At 44.2% G+C, this 17,893-nt stretch overlaps 1 protein-coding gene across 5 annotated transcripts in view; it reads left to right on the forward strand.

Annotated features, from left to right (window-relative positions):
* Window positions 1-17,893, forward strand: part of Cacna1d (calcium voltage-gated channel subunit alpha1 D) — a 435,186-nt gene that overhangs the window by 125,542 nt on the left and 291,751 nt on the right. For 4 of the 5 annotated variants that reach the window (XM_035452230.1, XM_035452232.1, XM_035452229.1 and 1 more), the window contains exons 1-3: window positions 9,392-9,458; window positions 11,350-11,659; window positions 15,325-15,430. In XM_035452230.1, coding sequence (XP_035308121.1) covers window positions 9,392-9,458; window positions 11,350-11,659; window positions 15,325-15,430 — 483 coding nt within the window. Of the gene's footprint in view, window positions 1-9,391; window positions 9,459-11,349; window positions 11,660-15,324; window positions 15,431-17,893 lie in introns of those variants that run through there. The other variant, XM_035452228.1, reaches the window with a different exon arrangement.

Consider the following 17,893-nt stretch of genomic DNA (forward strand, 5'->3'; position numbering starts at 1 on the left):
CCCCCCCCCCCCGACCCACAAGACTGCAAGCACCAGCCACCAAACCCAGCTTTTAATCCCTGGGCTCTTAGGGTCAAACTCAGGGCCTTGTGCTTATAAGGGACATGCTTTACCAACTAAGCCATCCCCAGGCCCCGACTTCCATGATATATATATTATATTATATATATATATATATATATATATATCCCTTTGCCAGTATTTTGTTCTTTTTCCTCTACTTTAGATTGCATGTGATAGGTGAGCAATTTACCACTGAGCTACAGTCCCCGGCTTATTAATTGAAAAAAAATTTTTTGAGATGGGGCCTCATGATGCCAGATGGGCCTTAAACATGTAAATCCCCTCCCTCCTGCTTCAGCTTCTGGGGCGGCTGGGATTAAAGGCATATGCTACTGTGCCCAGCTGTGGAGCCTTAATTGTCCAGCAACTTCCTCTTTAATGCTTCTTTTCAAATATTTTACTTTAAAAGTTAAAAAAAACTGCTACTATCAAGGATTTGTGATTCAGATTCTTTAAAATAAAATAGCAAGAAAGTTAAGCCTACATATATAGCATCCCCAGGTCTGAGAGATATTGGTGACATTTAAACTTTGGTTTTATGTTGTAAACTGAATATTTAAACAACTGCTCCAAAGGAGCAAAAAGGAAACTATAATGTTTGAACTATAAAATTTCTGACGTGTGTTTACTCCCTGGACCTCTGTAACAACTTCCTGTCCTTATAAACTTGCTCTTATGGTTGATTGGATGCAGGTTGGTGACATTTTCTCTTCGCAGTGTGTGACAGTTCCAGTCTGATTTCAGAACAGGGGTGGGGTGGGGTGGGGGGATGGCTGTACTTCAGTGGTGTTGACTGGCCTGCTAGGTTCATATGCAGCCTATGCTGCCAGGCTGCACAGTGTAGGTGGGAAGACACTTACCTTAGTATTATCTTCCATCTACTATCTGCTTTGGGGTTATCTACATTAGCTGCTGGATTGTAAAACGGTGCTGGGTATTTAAATAGAACAAAATACAAAGACTCCTAAAAGCCTATTGTGTTCTACTGGTTTTGGACTATACTGAAGAAAAGAATGCTGTTAAAGGGAGACCCATTACAGTACAGTGGATTATATCTTAATTGGGAAGTGATGTTCTAAAGCAGGGGATAAAGATAAGATGTGTGTGCCAGAGGCTGCACACTTTTTCACTTTTTGCAGTTAATCAGTACAATTATCCTTGGTGGATTTTCTTTCTTCCATTCTTTCTTTCTTTTTCTTTTTCTTCTTCCCCCTCCCTCTAGTTTTTTGGAGGAAGCCAGGTTCCACTATGTAATTTAGGCTAGTCAGAAATGTATCCTGATCCTTCTCTCTCAGCTTCCTCAGTACTGAGATTCTAGACATGTAATCTCATTGTACCTGGCCTCACCCAGTTTTTAAGCTGAGGAATCCAAGGCCCTAAGAGATGGAGTGACTTCTCCAAACAATAAAGCTAGGTGGGTCCAGGTTTGGAGCCTCAATCTACCTGAGTGTGAAGTTCAGTCTCTCTGGCATGTCTTATTAGAACCCTTAGTGACCATTTGTTACAACTGATTGGGTTTATTTCACAGATGGGAGACTTAAGGATCCTGGTTAATGGGATATGGCCTGTGTATATTAGATGCTGCCAGGATTTCCCAACTAGGGAAGTGGGTATTTGATACACTAGAGAGTGATGGTTTCAAAACTAGGTTAAGGGAGATGGGAATGAAGCAGTTAAAGGAACTGGGCTTATGCTTGTCTGATGTGAGCAGTTACTTGATGGAAGATAAAGACCGGCTGGACTCTTCTTGCAATGGAGCCAAAACAAGAGAAAAGGCTGCAAATTTTGTTGGGTGGGGTCTTACCACGTTATAACCAAGAAATCCTGTTGGTGGAACTAGGAAAGGCTGAAGGGAGTATGGGAAGGCTAGTTATGCTCTAGGATAGGGACAGGGGACCTTTCTTCCCTGGGAGCTGCCTCCTGCAGGTTTTTTTTTTTCTGCCCAATCTTAGGATAATGTTGCCCTTGGCAATAACTGCAGTTAATAAGTAACATCTTTTTAATTGACTCACCAGACCTTCCTGCATTCTGCAAATCTTTCTACCCTCTCCTCTGTATTGCTTACTGTAGACAACTCTGATATTTCTCTGCTCAAAAGTGGCCAGAGTATCATGATCACAAGCTTCCAAAGTGTAGCAAATAAAAATACAGAAAGCTTAATTAAGTTTGAATTTGAAATAAACAATAAATAATTGGTATTTAATTTAGGCTCATTGCAGGCACCAGGCACCCTGTATCTTATCTGATAACTCTTCCTGGGGTGGAGGAGTCCTTCTAAGGGACCTTAGAACTCAAAACTATTTTCCTAGTAACACTAAGACTTGCTGTTTCTATGTTGCATTTGTACTGACAATACAGAATCAGCACCAGTGAAATTGATATTGTTGTTGCACAAATCAAGGCAGTGACACCAAAAATGAACTGGTGAGCATTGCATTATTCTCTCCTTCCGGCATATCCAAGACACACACACACACACACACACACACACACACACACACACACACACACACACACACTCCACCCCAAAGCTGGTTTTACATTGATGGGGAGATAGCTCAGTTGGTAAAGTGCTTACAGCACAGCCCCAATTGTGCCCTGAGTGTGATTCTCAGCACACATGTAAAAAGCTGAACTTGTGATCCTAGCACAAGGAGGCAGAGATAGGCAGCTCCTTAGAGCTGGCCCACCAGCCAGCATAATCTAATTGGAGAGCTCCAGGGCCTATCTCAAAAACTGTCTTCTCAGGATCAAACCCAAGGTTGATTTCTGCCCTCTACATACATGTACATTGTATCTATTCATGCCCAGAACATGCACACAACTGTCCTCGATGAAGCAGTAAAAATTACTAATATGATTAAATCTCAACCCTGCGTATCTACCTTATTAGCATTCTGGGTGACAAACTGGGCCAAATGCAAGGCACATTTCTGCTGCACAGTGACAGTGTCACTTGTGGGATGGGTTCCTTTTCCATGGAATATCATTTTTACTGACAAACTTTAGCTTCTCAGACCCAAGCTATTTTCTTGAAAATGAAGTGAGCTAGTTACTTCAAAGGAAAAACTTGACAGTGTTTGTGCCAATTATAAAACTTGAGCTTTCAAGTGAAAAATATAAATTTGAAAAACTTCTCTCTACCATCAAGAGCTTGACAGCTTTCCAATATTAAAGATTTTCTGATGAGATTGGTAGTGATAAAAAATGAATGTTTTTTTGTATTGTATGATAAAATGTGTTGACATTTGGAAAACATGTGTCTCGGTGAACCAACTAGTATTTCCTAATGACCAATGTATGGCATTACTAAGCCACCAGTGGGTAAGAGAGCCATCCAAACTGAAATATAGACGTGGATTTTAATATAGCAGAGTAAAATAGGGTTTCAAATTCCATATTTCAAGCAACCTTTAAAAGTATAGTTGGTGTCATAGCAAATAGTAATAATACCCACAGGTTATCTGCAAGGGCTACTCAAATGGTCTACCCTTTCCCCATTGCAACTATGGAAAGCTGAGTCTTCTTCTTCTTCTTCTTCTTCTTCTTCTTCTTCTTCTTCTTCTTCTTCTTCTTCTTCTTCTTCTTCTTCTTCTTCTTTTCTTCTTCTTCTTCTTCTCCTCCTCCTCCTCCTTCTTCTCCTTCCTCCTCCTTCTCCTTCTCCTTCTTCTTTCTTCTCCTTCCTTCCTTCCTTTCTTTTTTTTTTCTTTTGGTTTTTTGAGACAGGGTTTCTCTGTGTAGCTTTGGAGCCTGTCCTAGAACTAGCTCTTGTAGACCAGATTGGCCTTGAACTCACAGAGATCCATCTGCCTCTGATTCCCAAGTGCTGGAATTAAAGGTGTGCACCACCACTGCCCAGCGGAAGACTGGGTTTTCATCATGCACTTCAATCCATATAGCTATTTCTGTAGAGTGATTGCAGTAATAGATTCAAGAATCTGCCTTCATTCAGCCAGTCAGTAAGGACATTTGCAAGAAGTAAAACATGGCCATTCTTGTCATCATTTTGCTCTGGAAAAGTTACTTTTCATTAGAAAAATATACCCAGTATGTTAACATATAATGATCTTATTACTATCTTAAAATGATTTTTCCAATTTTCGCACTTTTAATTTTGAATATGGTAGATATCAATACATAAAATCTATAAAGTGAAATTTCCAAGGGAACTATCATAATTTGAAGACTCTACCAGTGTTTTTATAGGTATTGCCAGCCTATGGGAAAACACCCCGACTAGAAAGCTAGCATTAGGGACTCCACCTGGCCCTGGTTTTGCATCTTACTACCCTTCTTCCTTAAGTTCTGTTAGGTCCCAGCCAGCTGCTGGCTTACTGATTTCTGCAACTTTGCTTATGTCATTGGGACACACAGCCCCAGACCACTTCATCTCCTCTTCTGCTGGTTAGTGGGTCAGGGCTCATCTCTCTGCATCAGGGTCTGTGGGTGGAGAGATTCACTCAGACCCAACTTCCCAGTGTGTTCATGGATATATTCTGCACATAGCCTTCAGGGTCTATTTGCTTGTCTCTCTTAATTAAGTTTCCTGGTGTGCGAAGGACCCGATTTTCTATTTTATATTTTTACCATCGGAGGGCCCTGAGTGTGCTGCAATAAACTTTATGGGATTTTGGTAAATATTAGCTGACAATTTCTAGAGGCATCTATGAGCTTTTATGATCCCATGAAAATTAATCAGAATATTTAGTGCCTGCTGTGAGCACAACCCTGGCAGTTGGAGGAGGGGACTCAGAGAGGATCCTTGCTTCAGGACCTGAATTTTGTTTGGAGATTCAGGATTTATAGCCCCAAAGGAATCATATAAGACACAAAAGCTAGACCACTAAAGAAACAATTGGTGCTATAGACTTTTAGGGAAGGGCTGGAGGGTGGGGGCTTACCCACTAGTTAGGTGGCTGGAACCAACACTGGAGGCTTCGGGTAGGAAGTAGGGACTCTGAAGAGGCTTGTTAAACAGGGAGGGTTTAGTTAGAGGTCAGCAAGACAGGGATTTCAGGTCAGTGAATAAATTTGAGCCAAGGCAGAGTCAGAAATGAGCACAGCATGTTCACGGCCTAATGAGGAGACTGCTGACCACAGTGAAGGTGAACCGTACGAAAGGATAGACAGAAAGCTGGTCACAGGAGTTTAGGCTGGCTGAGGAGGGAGAGGAGAGGCATCTTATGGGTAGGAAAGTGATATGAGGTTTCTGCACACAAGATGGGTAATTTGTGAGAGATAGGACAGAGTCGATGGGGTGTCTAGTTTGTGATGGGGTGAGGTGAGGGCTTTGAGATGCAGCACACATAGATAGCCACATGTGTGCAGCTCTGCACCTTTAAGTGGGAATGTTTTCTGTTTTAAAGGCATGGAGAAGAATACCCCGAATCAGAGGGCTAGTGAGCACAGATGAGCAAACGTATTTGGTGTAGAGCTAACATCTGTTTTTTTGCATTAAAAAAAAAAAAACTGGTTAAATTTACTCTTTGATAATTTCATGTGAATAGTGCATTCTGTTTATTCTTAGTCCCACTCTCTGCTATCTTCCTCCTCTTCCTGTGGTCCTGGTCTCCTCTCTATAGGTATCTTTTGTTACATTCAGGTCTTTTTATTCTTTGCTTGTGACCTTCTGATTTTAACCAGAACCATCTGTGAGGCTGAGTTTGGAACTATCCAGTAGAGTTTGGTGGGATCACCGTTTCACACACAGCTTAAGGCCATGACCATCCCTCCCCCAGAATCCACCAGAACAGCCGGGCGTTGGTGGCACACGCCTTTAATCCCAGCACTCAGGAGGCAGAGGCAGGCAGATCTCTGTGAGTTCGAGGCCAGCCTGGTCTCCAGAGGGAGTGCCAGGATAGGCTCCAAAGCTACACAGAGAAACTCTGTCTCAGAAAACAAAACAAAAAAAAAAAAAGAAAAAAAAAAAAAGAAAAAGAATCCACCAGAATAGAATAGATAGATATCTTTCATTCTGGCCTTTCCTCATGTCTTATTACCTCAGCACCAGGCAGTTGTGTGATTTGGGGCAAGTTGCTTAACTCTTAGATGTCACTTTTGTCATCTGCAAATATGAGTATTTACAGTACTTTTCTCATAGGCTTATTATGGGAATTTAATGAGTTAATAAAATTTACCTTACCATGGGAATATATATATATATATATATATATATATATATATATATATATCAAGCAGAACTGTATAGATTGGGAAAACAAGAGACAACAAAAATCTAGAACCAAACTTCTGCATCAAAAAAGAAAAAAAAAATCCCAAACCCAAATCCCCAAAACTTGATCATGACATCACAAAAGATAGAGAGCCCAAAGCTTCAATTGCAGGGGCCAGTGGGTGAAAACATTCAATGCCACACTGGAGCGCCTGTCTTTAATCCTGCCCCCTCTACCCCATATGATGGAAGGACATAGCTGACTCCTGAGAGTTGTCCTGTGACTTCTACATACACACAAATACATGTAATAACATATATAAAAAAACCCTCCAATTCTATAAGCTCATCCATATCTTGAGTGTAGAACCTAAACTCCCAAGTTTAATCCTGCCAACTCTCAGGTAAAACACCTCCACTGGTTCCTACTGCAGAACTGCCTAGGATGTGTTTTAGCCAACCAGCAAACAGCCTTCTTCCACTGGGTCTGAGACTCCTTCCTCCCTGAGTCCACACCAACCTTGTGCACCTGTTTATTTTCAAACAGATCCCACTCCGAATATTAGTTTCTTTTGTACTTTCATTCTTCCCACAGCTCACTCTTCCTGTCTTATAAAATTAGTGCCATTTTTAATAGACTTAAACAAATTTTTAGGTTTACAGGGAACTTACACAGTAAGTAGAATTTTCATGTCTCAGTTTCCAGCCATTTCTCTTATTACATCTTGTATTGACATGGTACATTTGCTATTACTGTTGAACCAGTAGCAATGGATTATTATTAACTAATGTCTGAAGTTTATATTATGGCTCAGGTGTGGAGTGCACAGAACTATGGGTTCTGACAATTGCATAATGCTCCATGGCCATCATTTTGGTGACATACAGAATAGCTCCATTGCCCTGTGGCCTGCCTCTTTTCTGTCCTCAGTTAAGAAGCAGTTAAAGGAGAACTAGGAAAACTTCTCAGAGTCAATTACAAAGTCTCCCTAAGGCCCCTGCTGTGCTTCCTCCCACTTGTTATAGCTGGGCTTCTGCTCACTTCCCTAGGTCGCTGTCTTTGAGGAAGGAGCTGTACCACAGACTCACCAGGTAACACCTGTCCTAGACAAGTGCTCTTACCAGATGCCCCGTGAATGCTGGCTGAACTGGGCTATAGTAGGAGATTTTAGGATGACATTTTGGTGTAAGTCTGCAGAGGCTAAACTTTAAAGTTGGAATTCTGATAGTGACATGTGCTTCCTTACAAATCTGTCCTTTCAAAGGGTAAGTTCTTTGAGGAGAACCATCTTGCATCCTTTTAGATTTCAGCTAAGCACCAGTCACAGGTGAGGTGGCTCAGGCCCGCTTTCTATTTATTACAAGCAGGCCACGGGCTATTTCCCAACCTTGCTGCTCTCCAAAAAGCAAAGTAAAAACAGCAGACAAGCATGGTTGTTTTCATCTTTCCTGACTAGACCCCTGCTCAGGAAGAACCCTGGAGCTTCATTCTTCCCAGGTGGATCCCCTGCAACAATCAAAGATGCTCAGCGCATCGTCTTTGAACAAGGAGAACCTTCCCACAAACATTTATTTTCTTAATTCACGCTGAGCCTTTTGCTTTAAAGACACTGTTCTCAAACGTTCTAAAACTCAGTAGGAACAAGCAGATCCGAACAAAGGCAAATAAATCGAATCCTGCAAAGTAACAAAGCTGACGCCTTTTCCCAACAGCCAGCACAAAGCTAAATGAAAAATATCAGTCATCCACTAGACACAGTATTTTCCCCCTCTAGACAGGAGCTGGGGCCTATAGACCTCCCCCATTCCAAACAGGAGGCCGAGAAGGTACAAAACAAAGTAACCATTCCCCAAAGAGTCATCTATTTGAGCTGCACTGTATACCTCTCAGCACTAGCGGTTTCAAAGACCTTGGCTGTTATTTCTCTGTACCTGCCTCCAAACACACGTGGAGGTGGTGGTGAGAGGGAGGGAGCCCACCTCTGCCACGTATGCAAAGGGCGAGGGAGGGTGCGGAGGAGGGGGGAGTCAGGGATGAGGGCATTTCCCATGGGACAGTTTGTGCTCCCTAAAGAGCAGGGCTCCCCCATTCCTCTCACCCTAAAACTGAAGGAAGCAGGGGTCGGGGACGCCTGTCTGGTCCAGGGAGGACCAGCAAACTGTGAGCTCTGATGCTGCAGTGGCGATCGCCTGTAGGCACCTGGGTTCCTGGGGGGCGTGGGGGGGAGGAGCCTCCCCCAGGTGTGCGGTGAGCCAGGACCACCTGAACTCGCCCAGCAGACGCCAGGAGCCTCCGCAGCCCCCGCCCAGGGACGCCGTGAAGAAGATCGGCGCATCCGCGCCCCCAGCAGCAGGCACGGGGCCCCACGGGCCTGGCTCGGGGAAGGGGCGCCCGCGCGGCGGCGCCGAGGGGGTTAACCCGGCGGCTGGAGGCTGCAGCGCGCTTAACCCTCGGTCAACCGCGCCAGGCCGGGGGTGGCGGCGTCCGAGTCGCGCTCCGTGGAGCCCGGGAGGCGCGTGGGCCGCAGGCCGGCAGCTGGGCGCGGCGCGGTCGGTGGGAGGCCCGGGCGCGCGGGGGAGGGCGGGGACGGCGGCGGGCGCGCAGCGTCGCCGGGCGAAGCCGGCGTGCAGCGCGGCGCGGCGGGCGCGGAGCGGGCGGGCGAGCGCCTCCGTCCCCGGATGTGAGCTCCGGCTGCCCGCGGTCCCGAGCCAGCGGCGGCGCGGGCGGCGGCGGGGCACCGGGCACCGCGGCGGGCGGACGGGCAGCATGGGGGGCGCGCCGAGCGGCCCGGGCGGCCGGGCGGGCACCACCGCGGCGTCCCTCCGCTAGAGGAGGGGACCAAGCCAATTCTCCTTTGCAGCAAAAAATTACATGTATATATTATTAAGATAATATATACATCTGATTTTATTTTTTACAAAAAGTTTATTTTGCTCCATTTTTGAAAAAAGGAGCGTGGGTGGCAGGCGGTTTTTATAAATTATCCTTATTTTTGGTTATTTGTCTCTGTCCTTCCCCACCCCCTGCTGAAGCGAAAATAAGGGCAGGGACCGCGGCTCCTACATATCCGTAACCCCCCTTACCCGTTCCTCCTCCCCCCCCTAACGCTGAGCATAGTGCTCTGCACACAGTAGGCGCTCAATAAATGTTCGTGGATGATGATGATGATGATGATGAAAAAAATGCAGCATCAACGGCAGCAGCAAGAGGACCACGCGAACGGTGAGCAGCCAGAGCCCGGGTACCCGCTGCTAAACCTCATCCTATCATGATCCTCCTCTTCTCAACGCACCCCCCCCCCATCTCCCATGCGCTGGGTGGGTTGAGGGGTTTGAAGATAATGCTTCTGGCTTGGTGTCATCTACATAGAAAGGGGAGATTGCGCGGCAGCTACTCCGTTCTCCCCCTTCAGGCCCTGAATGTCAGAGTTAATTCTGCATTTGTTGGGTTGGGGTGGGGGCGGCATTGGGGTGTGTGGAGTACTGTGCAGCCAAGGGGCGCGAGTGAGGTGATTCAGGTTCAGTGTCCTCGGGCTCAACTTTCCTCTTTCATCGCCCCTGAGCGATGGAAGAGGGGGTGTTAGTCTTCAGCTTGAGCCCCCTTTCCAGCCTCCTCTTCCCTTCCCCTCCTCCTCCCCGCCCTGGTTGACCAAGAAGAAGGTCCCTAGTAGCATCAGGAAAATTCTAGGATTGCTCCACTTTTACCCCCTGGGTCGCTTGGTAAAGCTCACATCCAACCTCTCTGAGAGAAGCCCAGGTCTTGGGATATGGGGGAAGAGGGTCTGGTGGAGTGTGTATTCCCGCTCCCAGCGCCTCCTGTGCACACGTCCGTAACCTAGCAATGCCCAGAGAGTCGCTGCCGCTGTGGGGCTCTGCAACTTAGCCCCAGCCACAGTACCACGTGCAATTTCCACACCATCGGGGCTGGGTCTAGTGAGGTTGTGGTGGCTTTTGGCCAAAAGCCACCCTCTTTGGAGGTCGTTGGCATCTCCCAACCCTGGTATGCTTGACGCCTTTTCCAGTGAGCGCTTTTCAAAGGAAAAGCTTGGCAAGACTAGTCCCTGAGCTCAGATTGTATGCTGCCTGCTTGCTTTGCTTGTGTATCAGGCTTTCGGGGCAGGGGACCTGTGATGGCTTTGACGCTTTACTTAGTGATAATTGGTTTTGCAAACGCCCATCCCTCCAACCTCTCTGCCACCACTCTCACTTTGACTTATGCTTTAGCAGAGGCGATGGTGGCCCCATGTGGGCACCTGTGAGTCCTTGGGAGGAATGGCGGAGGGGAGTGTCACACATGGAGGCCCCTTTGGGGTTTTGCCTCGTGTGTACCTGGATGCTACTCTGCAACAGCTCCAAGCAATGAGATAATTCTTGCATAGGCCTTGAGGCTCCCTGGCACGATGCATCCTGTCTCTTAGGTGTAGGGGTGCAGTCTGACTGGATGCTGGCTTGGCTGCCGCTGCTGCTGCTGCAATTTAAAATGCAAAAAAGCCCTAAAGATGTTTTTCTGTTTTCGGAAGCTTGTGGAGGAAATGAGTCCCAAGCATCATGAATTTTCATTTGCAGGAAGTGTTAGTGCATAATCTAGATATTTGTTATGGGGCTATTGGTATTGCCTGGTGCCAGTGAAGACTTTTTTTTTTCCATGTAGAAAAAAAATGCAGTTGTGTCTGTGGAAAGATGTTGGAGGAATACCCTAAAATGGTTAAGACTATTGAATTATTGGCTGTGTGTGAATTAATAATTAATTTCAGAGAAAGGCAGTTGTGCATATCTGTTAGGCCATGAGAGATACATGTTTTCAAAGTCATAGAGATGCACTAAAAGATTCCCTTTGCAGACACAGGTATGGAAGAGTACTAATGTGATTGGGTGTGGTGCAGCAACAACCTTGCATGACTGACACTCAGCAGAGCTCTGTGGCCCTTCTTGTTGCATTGTGCCACCAAACCCTACTACTTGTAAAAAATAGGACACAACATTCAAATGGAAACACAAGAATGATTCCTTTTATTATTGATGGGAGACAACTTTGCTTTTTAAAGATAATATGGATTGAACTTTTTTTTTTTTTGGATTGAATTCTTTTTTTCCCCCTCTTTTCTTCTCCTCAGAGGCAAACTATGCAAGAGGCACCAGACTCCCTATTTCTGGTGAAGGACCAACTTCTCAGCCGAACAGCTCCAAGCAAACTGTCCTGTCTTGGCAAGCTGCAATCGATGCTGCTAGACAGGCCAAGGCCGCCCAGAACATGAGCACCTCTGTACCCCCACCTGTAGGATCTCTCTCCCAAAGAAAACGTCAGCAATACGCCAAGAGCAAAAAACAGGGTAACTCGTCCAACAGCCGGCCTGCCCGAGCCCTTTTCTGTTTGTCACTCAATAACCCCATCCGAAGAGCCTGCATTAGTATAGTGGAATGGAAGTATCCTTTTTCTGTGGGAAGTCTTTCTCATTTACCATCTGTGCTTCCAAAGGACTTGCTATGTGCACTGACACTTATCAGAGCTTCTTCAGCATTCTGGAATGTGAGCAATAGAAGCTGTAGGCAAGGGGGTTCATGGACTACAGCTTCCTATCTCCTCAGCTTGTGGAGGGTGGCTCCATGGATATATTTAGCCTTGACGTGTGTGTGTGTGTGTGTGTGTGTGTGTGTGTGTGTGTGTGTGTGTGTTTTGCTGGGGGACGGGAGTGAAGACTGCAAAGACTGCAACTTCCAAGTGATAGGAAGTTAAAATATGAAAGTGACCTTTGGTCATAGGATAACAGATAGTTTTAAAGCTGTTATGGTTTTGGGGGCAGTTTTATGCATTTAGCTTGTTGAAAATGAGGTATGCTGATTAAAAAAAAAAAAGATTGAGACTATCTTCAGTCTGTATTGGATGTGACCTTTAGTGGAATCTTCTGGTTCCAGTGACTAAAATTTGCCTTTGCAGCTACAGTGAATGCTATGGTTGCCTCTGGCTCTGCTATTTGGTGATTCTAATTGTTCAGGTAGCTGTAAACATGAACATTTGCTTCATTGGGAGGGATTACTTTTGATATTATTATTATTTATTATCTTTGGATGATCAATGCTATGACTTCCTGGAATTTCCTTTTGATACCCCCCCAGCAAAACAAACAAACAAACAAACAAACAAACAAAAAACAAAGCCATATAGCCACGAGTGACAGAAGCTGTGCAAGGGGCACTGGTGAGTGCCTCTTCCTTCTAGCCCTGTGAGTGACAGTCAGCTCTCTCAGGGGAGGAACTGGCAGGTGCTGTGCATGTGTATGTATATATATCCAACTGTATACTTAGACTGGACTGAAGTTACATTTCTGGGTGTCTCTGTATTTTTAAAAACTGAACTTTGATTGCCCCCAGGATGGTTGCCATGCCCCAGATCTTGGAAAATAATATTGCTTCTACCTGCTTGTCCCCCTCCCCAGGTCTGGGGGCCAGGCTCCCTCACCACCTACAAAGGTTAGCTGAAGTCTTCTCTTGAGCACATGCTTTCTAATTACTCACATGCTTCTTTGGGCTGGGTAAAACAAAGCATTCCCTTTTCCCAGAAGGGTGTTTGTGGCCGACAGGTCCTCTGAGCATTTCCTGGCAGCAGGCAGGGGTGTGTGCATGAAGCTTTCCTCATTAGGCTGAGGGGAGGGAGAAGCCATGTTGTAAGATTGCTGGGTGCCAGCTAGAAAGTGGGGCTGAAGGCCTCTAAAAAATCTAGGTTCCCACTGAGGCAGCTGTCTGCATGGTCTCTATCTTAGCACATTTATTTTGTCTGCTCATGGACAGGAGTTAAAATGTAGCAACTGTCTAGAAAGGTTTTAGAGAGAGCAGCTGAATGCCAGGACAGGATATGAAGGTTTTCACGTGCTTTTCTTTTTAGCACAGATGTCTCTCCTCTAGAGTGAGTTATGGCGTCTCTCACATACTTAGGGCTGTGGGTGTGCATTTTCTCTTTAAATTCTCTAGTCTGAGGACAGAACTCTTGTATAGGCCAAGAGGGGGCTGCTAAGTTAGAATGTGCTGAGGTGGTCTCACTGGAATGGAGAGGCAGCATACACTTGCTGGAAACACATCCTCCTTCTGAGGTTGGTGTGAGGTGATTTGAGTGAGCAGAGACCTCTGAGTGGAGTCATTCATTTTCTGTGGGATGAGGTGCTGTTTCCCTTTGTGCACAGGAGTTTGCACATAGCAGTTTAGATGTCAGAATGAATTCCTGGATCTCACCACTAGCTCCCTTTCTTGAGTTGCTAGATGCAAGTATGTGTGCAGGGCTTAGGAGACACTGCTGCCAGTGGAGAATGTCTGTATATAATGGGACAGTTTCTGTGTCAGTTAGATAGTACATGGCCCCTTGCATTTTAGGGAGCAGGTTATAGACATCCTTCTTTAGCAGTCTAGTCAGGTCCAGTTAGCCCAGAGAGAATCCAGTTGGTTGTTCTAGGCTGGTAAGGGGGTGGAGGTGGGGCTAGATGTTCCCCTTTAAGAAGCTAAGGGCTCAGACCCGCCAGTTTCTTGTAGTGGCAAGATATCCTCTACTGTCTGTTGACTGGAACTAGAGCTCTGCCAAGAAAGAAACACCTCAGAGTCTTACATTTAGCCTTCCTGAGCAGTGTTAGTAGTTCTCATATTTTCAGGTTTATCATTTTAGGTATTTTGAGAAATAGGAGAGGAAGAAAGATGGTGTGGGGGAGGGGAAGTACTATGTGTGTCTTTATAGGAAATGACTTCAGGGCTGTTGACTTAAAGTGTCAGAGGGGACCTGCAAAGAGAAAAAAAATGAAAAGAGAATTCTGAAGTCTTCCTAAAGTCAGATCCCTGGGTAAAAGATTTTATAACGGAGTTGAGAAATCAATATGATTAAAGCTAACTGGCTTAAAAATAAACCCATCAAAGTTAGTAAGAGGATAATGCTATTCCTGTCCTTACTCCAGTGACTTATCCGAGCTCTTCAAAGGGGTGAGGCTTTATAGAACAGGGAGTTATCTACCTCCTGACAGGCAAGAGGTATTTGTTTCTTGCATCACCTTGGGGGTCCCCAGAAGGCCATCAACAAGAGACTGTTCCTACCCCTAAATCTTTAGCACCCAGAGGGGTTTGCCTTGTGGGTGAGTGTTATACATGGGCCTAGTTGGAATTCAAGCCCAGGAAATTGCACATTAGGTATTTCTCAAATAATCTGCTGATTTGGGCAGATATCAAACTTTGTGTGGCCAATTTTGACAATACCTCTTACTAACAGATGCTTAAGCAAGTGTCTGTTGAAGGCTCCTCTCAAAATGACTCTTCCAGACAGCCCTCCGAGATTTGAACTTGTTTAGAGCCTGTTTTGAAAGTGTCTGGTGCTGATTTCTGGTGGCTTTTAAATTTAATTTGTTTATAAATTGAAGACAGAAACAGCACATTATGAAGTGAGTGGAGTCCAGCTCTAATCTGAAACAGTTATAGTTATTGATTACTCTGGTAGAGAAGGCAGAGCAGGGAGCTGGCAGCCTGATTATCATAGCATCTGAGGTGCCGGGATGTGTTACACAGGATCACAGAGAAGATAGAGCTAGTCCCAGGGGCTTTGCCTGGACTGGTCCCCATCAGGAGTTTAGAATGACTAGCCAGGAATAGCCTCTGAGAAAATGGCTCTATCATGGTGGCAAGGATCTGTGGGAGAGAGGTCACTGTCATAATGGTTACCTTTCTGTGTCTATGACAGCTGGTTTAGTAAGGTCCTTCCTTGTCACTTTCTAAACCACAGAAAGCAGAGACATACTCTACACAGTGACCTAACTAGATGCTCCTTACTTCCAGGTTTTAGTACACAGTGTGCATCAAAAGAAGGAGTAGATCTTGCAGTAGGAGAAAAGGCTGAGAGGAGGTCACAGGATAGAAAACTTACTATGAGGGGAGCAGAGAAAGTTACTTCTGCTGCAAACCCAGTAGTCACAGAACCATATATACGTGGGTAAGGGGATGGGTGGTGGGTGATGGGTGGGTGACTTTCATTTTAAAAACAATTCCTGTGTGCCTGATTGGGGATGTGATAAAGAGAGATGTCTGATGTTTGCATAATGCATATATTCCTTAACAAAAACTTTCAGACCATTTGACATATTTATATTATTGGCTATTTTTGCCAATTGTGTGGCCTTAGCTATTTACATCCCATTCCCTGAAGATGATTCTAATTCAACAAATCATAACTTGGTAAGTGACTTAGAATTCCCACTTGTGGTGGTGTACGGTTACCCTCTACCTGGTACCTAAGCTTACAGCCAGCTTTGTTCGTGGTGTAGTTTACAATTATGTATGCTGTATTTCCCAAAACTTAGTAACAGTGGGGTTATGTTGTTGTTACTGGTTTTTAGATTTGACCTGAATTCTTAGATTTATGCTGAATGAAAGTGTTCAAAGTCATGAATCTGACATAAATAGAGATAGAACTTTTATGGAAGAAGTTTGTAGAAAGGTTTTAAAATAACTTTTCTCTCTAGTCAGGCTTTTGGTACATAATATTAGTTCTTAAGAAATCCAGTGTTATTTTTGAATGGTGGATACTATGGTTAATTTTTCTGGTAAATAAGGATTGTCATAGATTTTGTATGTGAACTTACTAATTTTTATAGATGTAGAATACAACAAATCTGATTAAATAGAATATAATTTGGGAAATAAATCAGCATGACAGTGGAGTTTCTACTCCACAGCCTACAAAAAATACTCCAAGTAGATTTTAGAACAAACTATGGTTAAATGCTCCAGGATGCCTCCATATACTTTATTGCCCTCTTAAAAATTTATAGTATACATGAGCTGAGAAAAATCTCTGGGAAGTTGTATAGTTAAAAAGCAGATTTCATTTTGTTTAACTCAGCTAGTCACTGAAAGTAATTGGTTATGCATTTTTTTAAGCTTTTTTGTTTTTTTGGCAGAAGACTTTGATATCATGGAACTAGAGTTTCATGGAACCTCCTTTTGGGAAAAGTTGATAGAGTCTTTGAAAAGAAAGGCACTAAAGAACATTGGACCGAAATTTGGATTTTGCCCCACTCAGCTACACCCTGGGTGTATTGGGGAGCTTGGTTCTGACCCTTTTTACATTGCCATTTGGCCACCTGGCAGTTATAGAGACTGGCTAAGATCACTAGGATTATTTAAAAACCTGTGACATTCTGTTGTCTTTCTTTTCTGGTGCAGAAGCCATCTCAGTATTTCTTGGCCTTGCAGTATACTTCTTGCAAGGGCCAATTCTTCACAAGCAGAATGGTAGATGAAGCAGGGAATGCTGGGTGGCAGGAAGCTGCTCTCCTCTTTTAGTTGGTTCCATTTGCTTTGGATTCTGGCGTGGAAGCATTTTCACTAAGCAGAGGCACAAAGGCAAATGCTCCACACACTAGGCTCTCCCTGGTCAGACAGAGCTTGGCTGGAAGCCTGAGGTGAAGCTATGTTTTTATAAATTTGGCTTTCATGGTTTATGTTCAGAATTTCTTATGACATTTTAAATGCTGTGTATATTTCAGGTGTAACATGATGTCTGTTTGTATTTGGGTTTTGGCAGTTTGCTTTCTAAAGAATTAAAAATTCTGGCTGTTAACTTCTGAAAACTATGGCCTAATAAGAAGGAATGCGCGCACACGCACGCACGCACTCTCTCTCTCTCTCTCTCTCTCTCTCTCTCTCTCTCTCTCACACACACACACACACACACACACACACATACACTCTCACACATACATAGCCTACCTCTGCTTGAGAGATTACCCTGTGGGACTTTGGACATTTTAAATAAACTTTGGTTCAGTTGTAGACTTTAGATTATCATTTTAAAAAGGGAAGCAGAAGTGGTGGAAAGCCTTCATCCATGGGGATGGGTCATTGTAGTCTAGGCCACAGATGGTGTTAGCCTTGTTACCAAATTTAACGACGTGAATGGTGACCCAGTTTGTTGCTTTTTGTAGCTCAAGAGAAATGATTAAACAAACTTGGAAAATAAATACCTTTCAGAATGGCAGATTAATTTAGATCAGTAGAATAATTAATGTAGCTGAATTCGTAAGCCAATTAATATTCAGATTTGTTTCCTCTTGAGGAAATTCAGGACACTAATAGAAGTGCCAGACCATTTGGATGTCTCAGCTAAAAAGTGAGCAAATACAGTCTGAGGGAAAAAGCTAAATCTCCCCTCTTCTGGGTAGCCTTTCCCAGTAGGTGCTTTCTGGGTCATTCTGAAGTACTAAGCTTATTTGGACAGGAGGTTGGTTGTGTATTAGCTAGGCCAACCTTTCTGAAAACTATATATATATATATATATACATATATATGTATGTATGTATGTATATATGTATATGTATATGTATATACACACATGTATATGTATATACACATATATGTATATGTATATGTATATATATACACATGTACATATACATATACATATATTCACTCACATACAACATACATACATACATACATACATACATACATACATAATATTCCTTTCTTCGCTGGGCATCTCCCGACTCATTAAAGTTCCCATCTTGCTTTCACTTGGACAGTCACATAGTCAGATGAGTTTATACACTGCCTGTCTTTAAACATTTCCTTTCCCACTGTGGGAAGAGAGGATCTTGATGGATTTACCCCTGACTCTGAGTGAGGTCCCATGCCATG

This window comes from Cricetulus griseus (assembly GCF_003668045.3).
Source record: "Cricetulus griseus strain 17A/GY chromosome 1 unlocalized genomic scaffold, alternate assembly CriGri-PICRH-1.0 chr1_1, whole genome shotgun sequence".
Classification (NCBI taxonomy): Eukaryota; Metazoa; Chordata; class Mammalia; order Rodentia; family Cricetidae; genus Cricetulus; species Cricetulus griseus.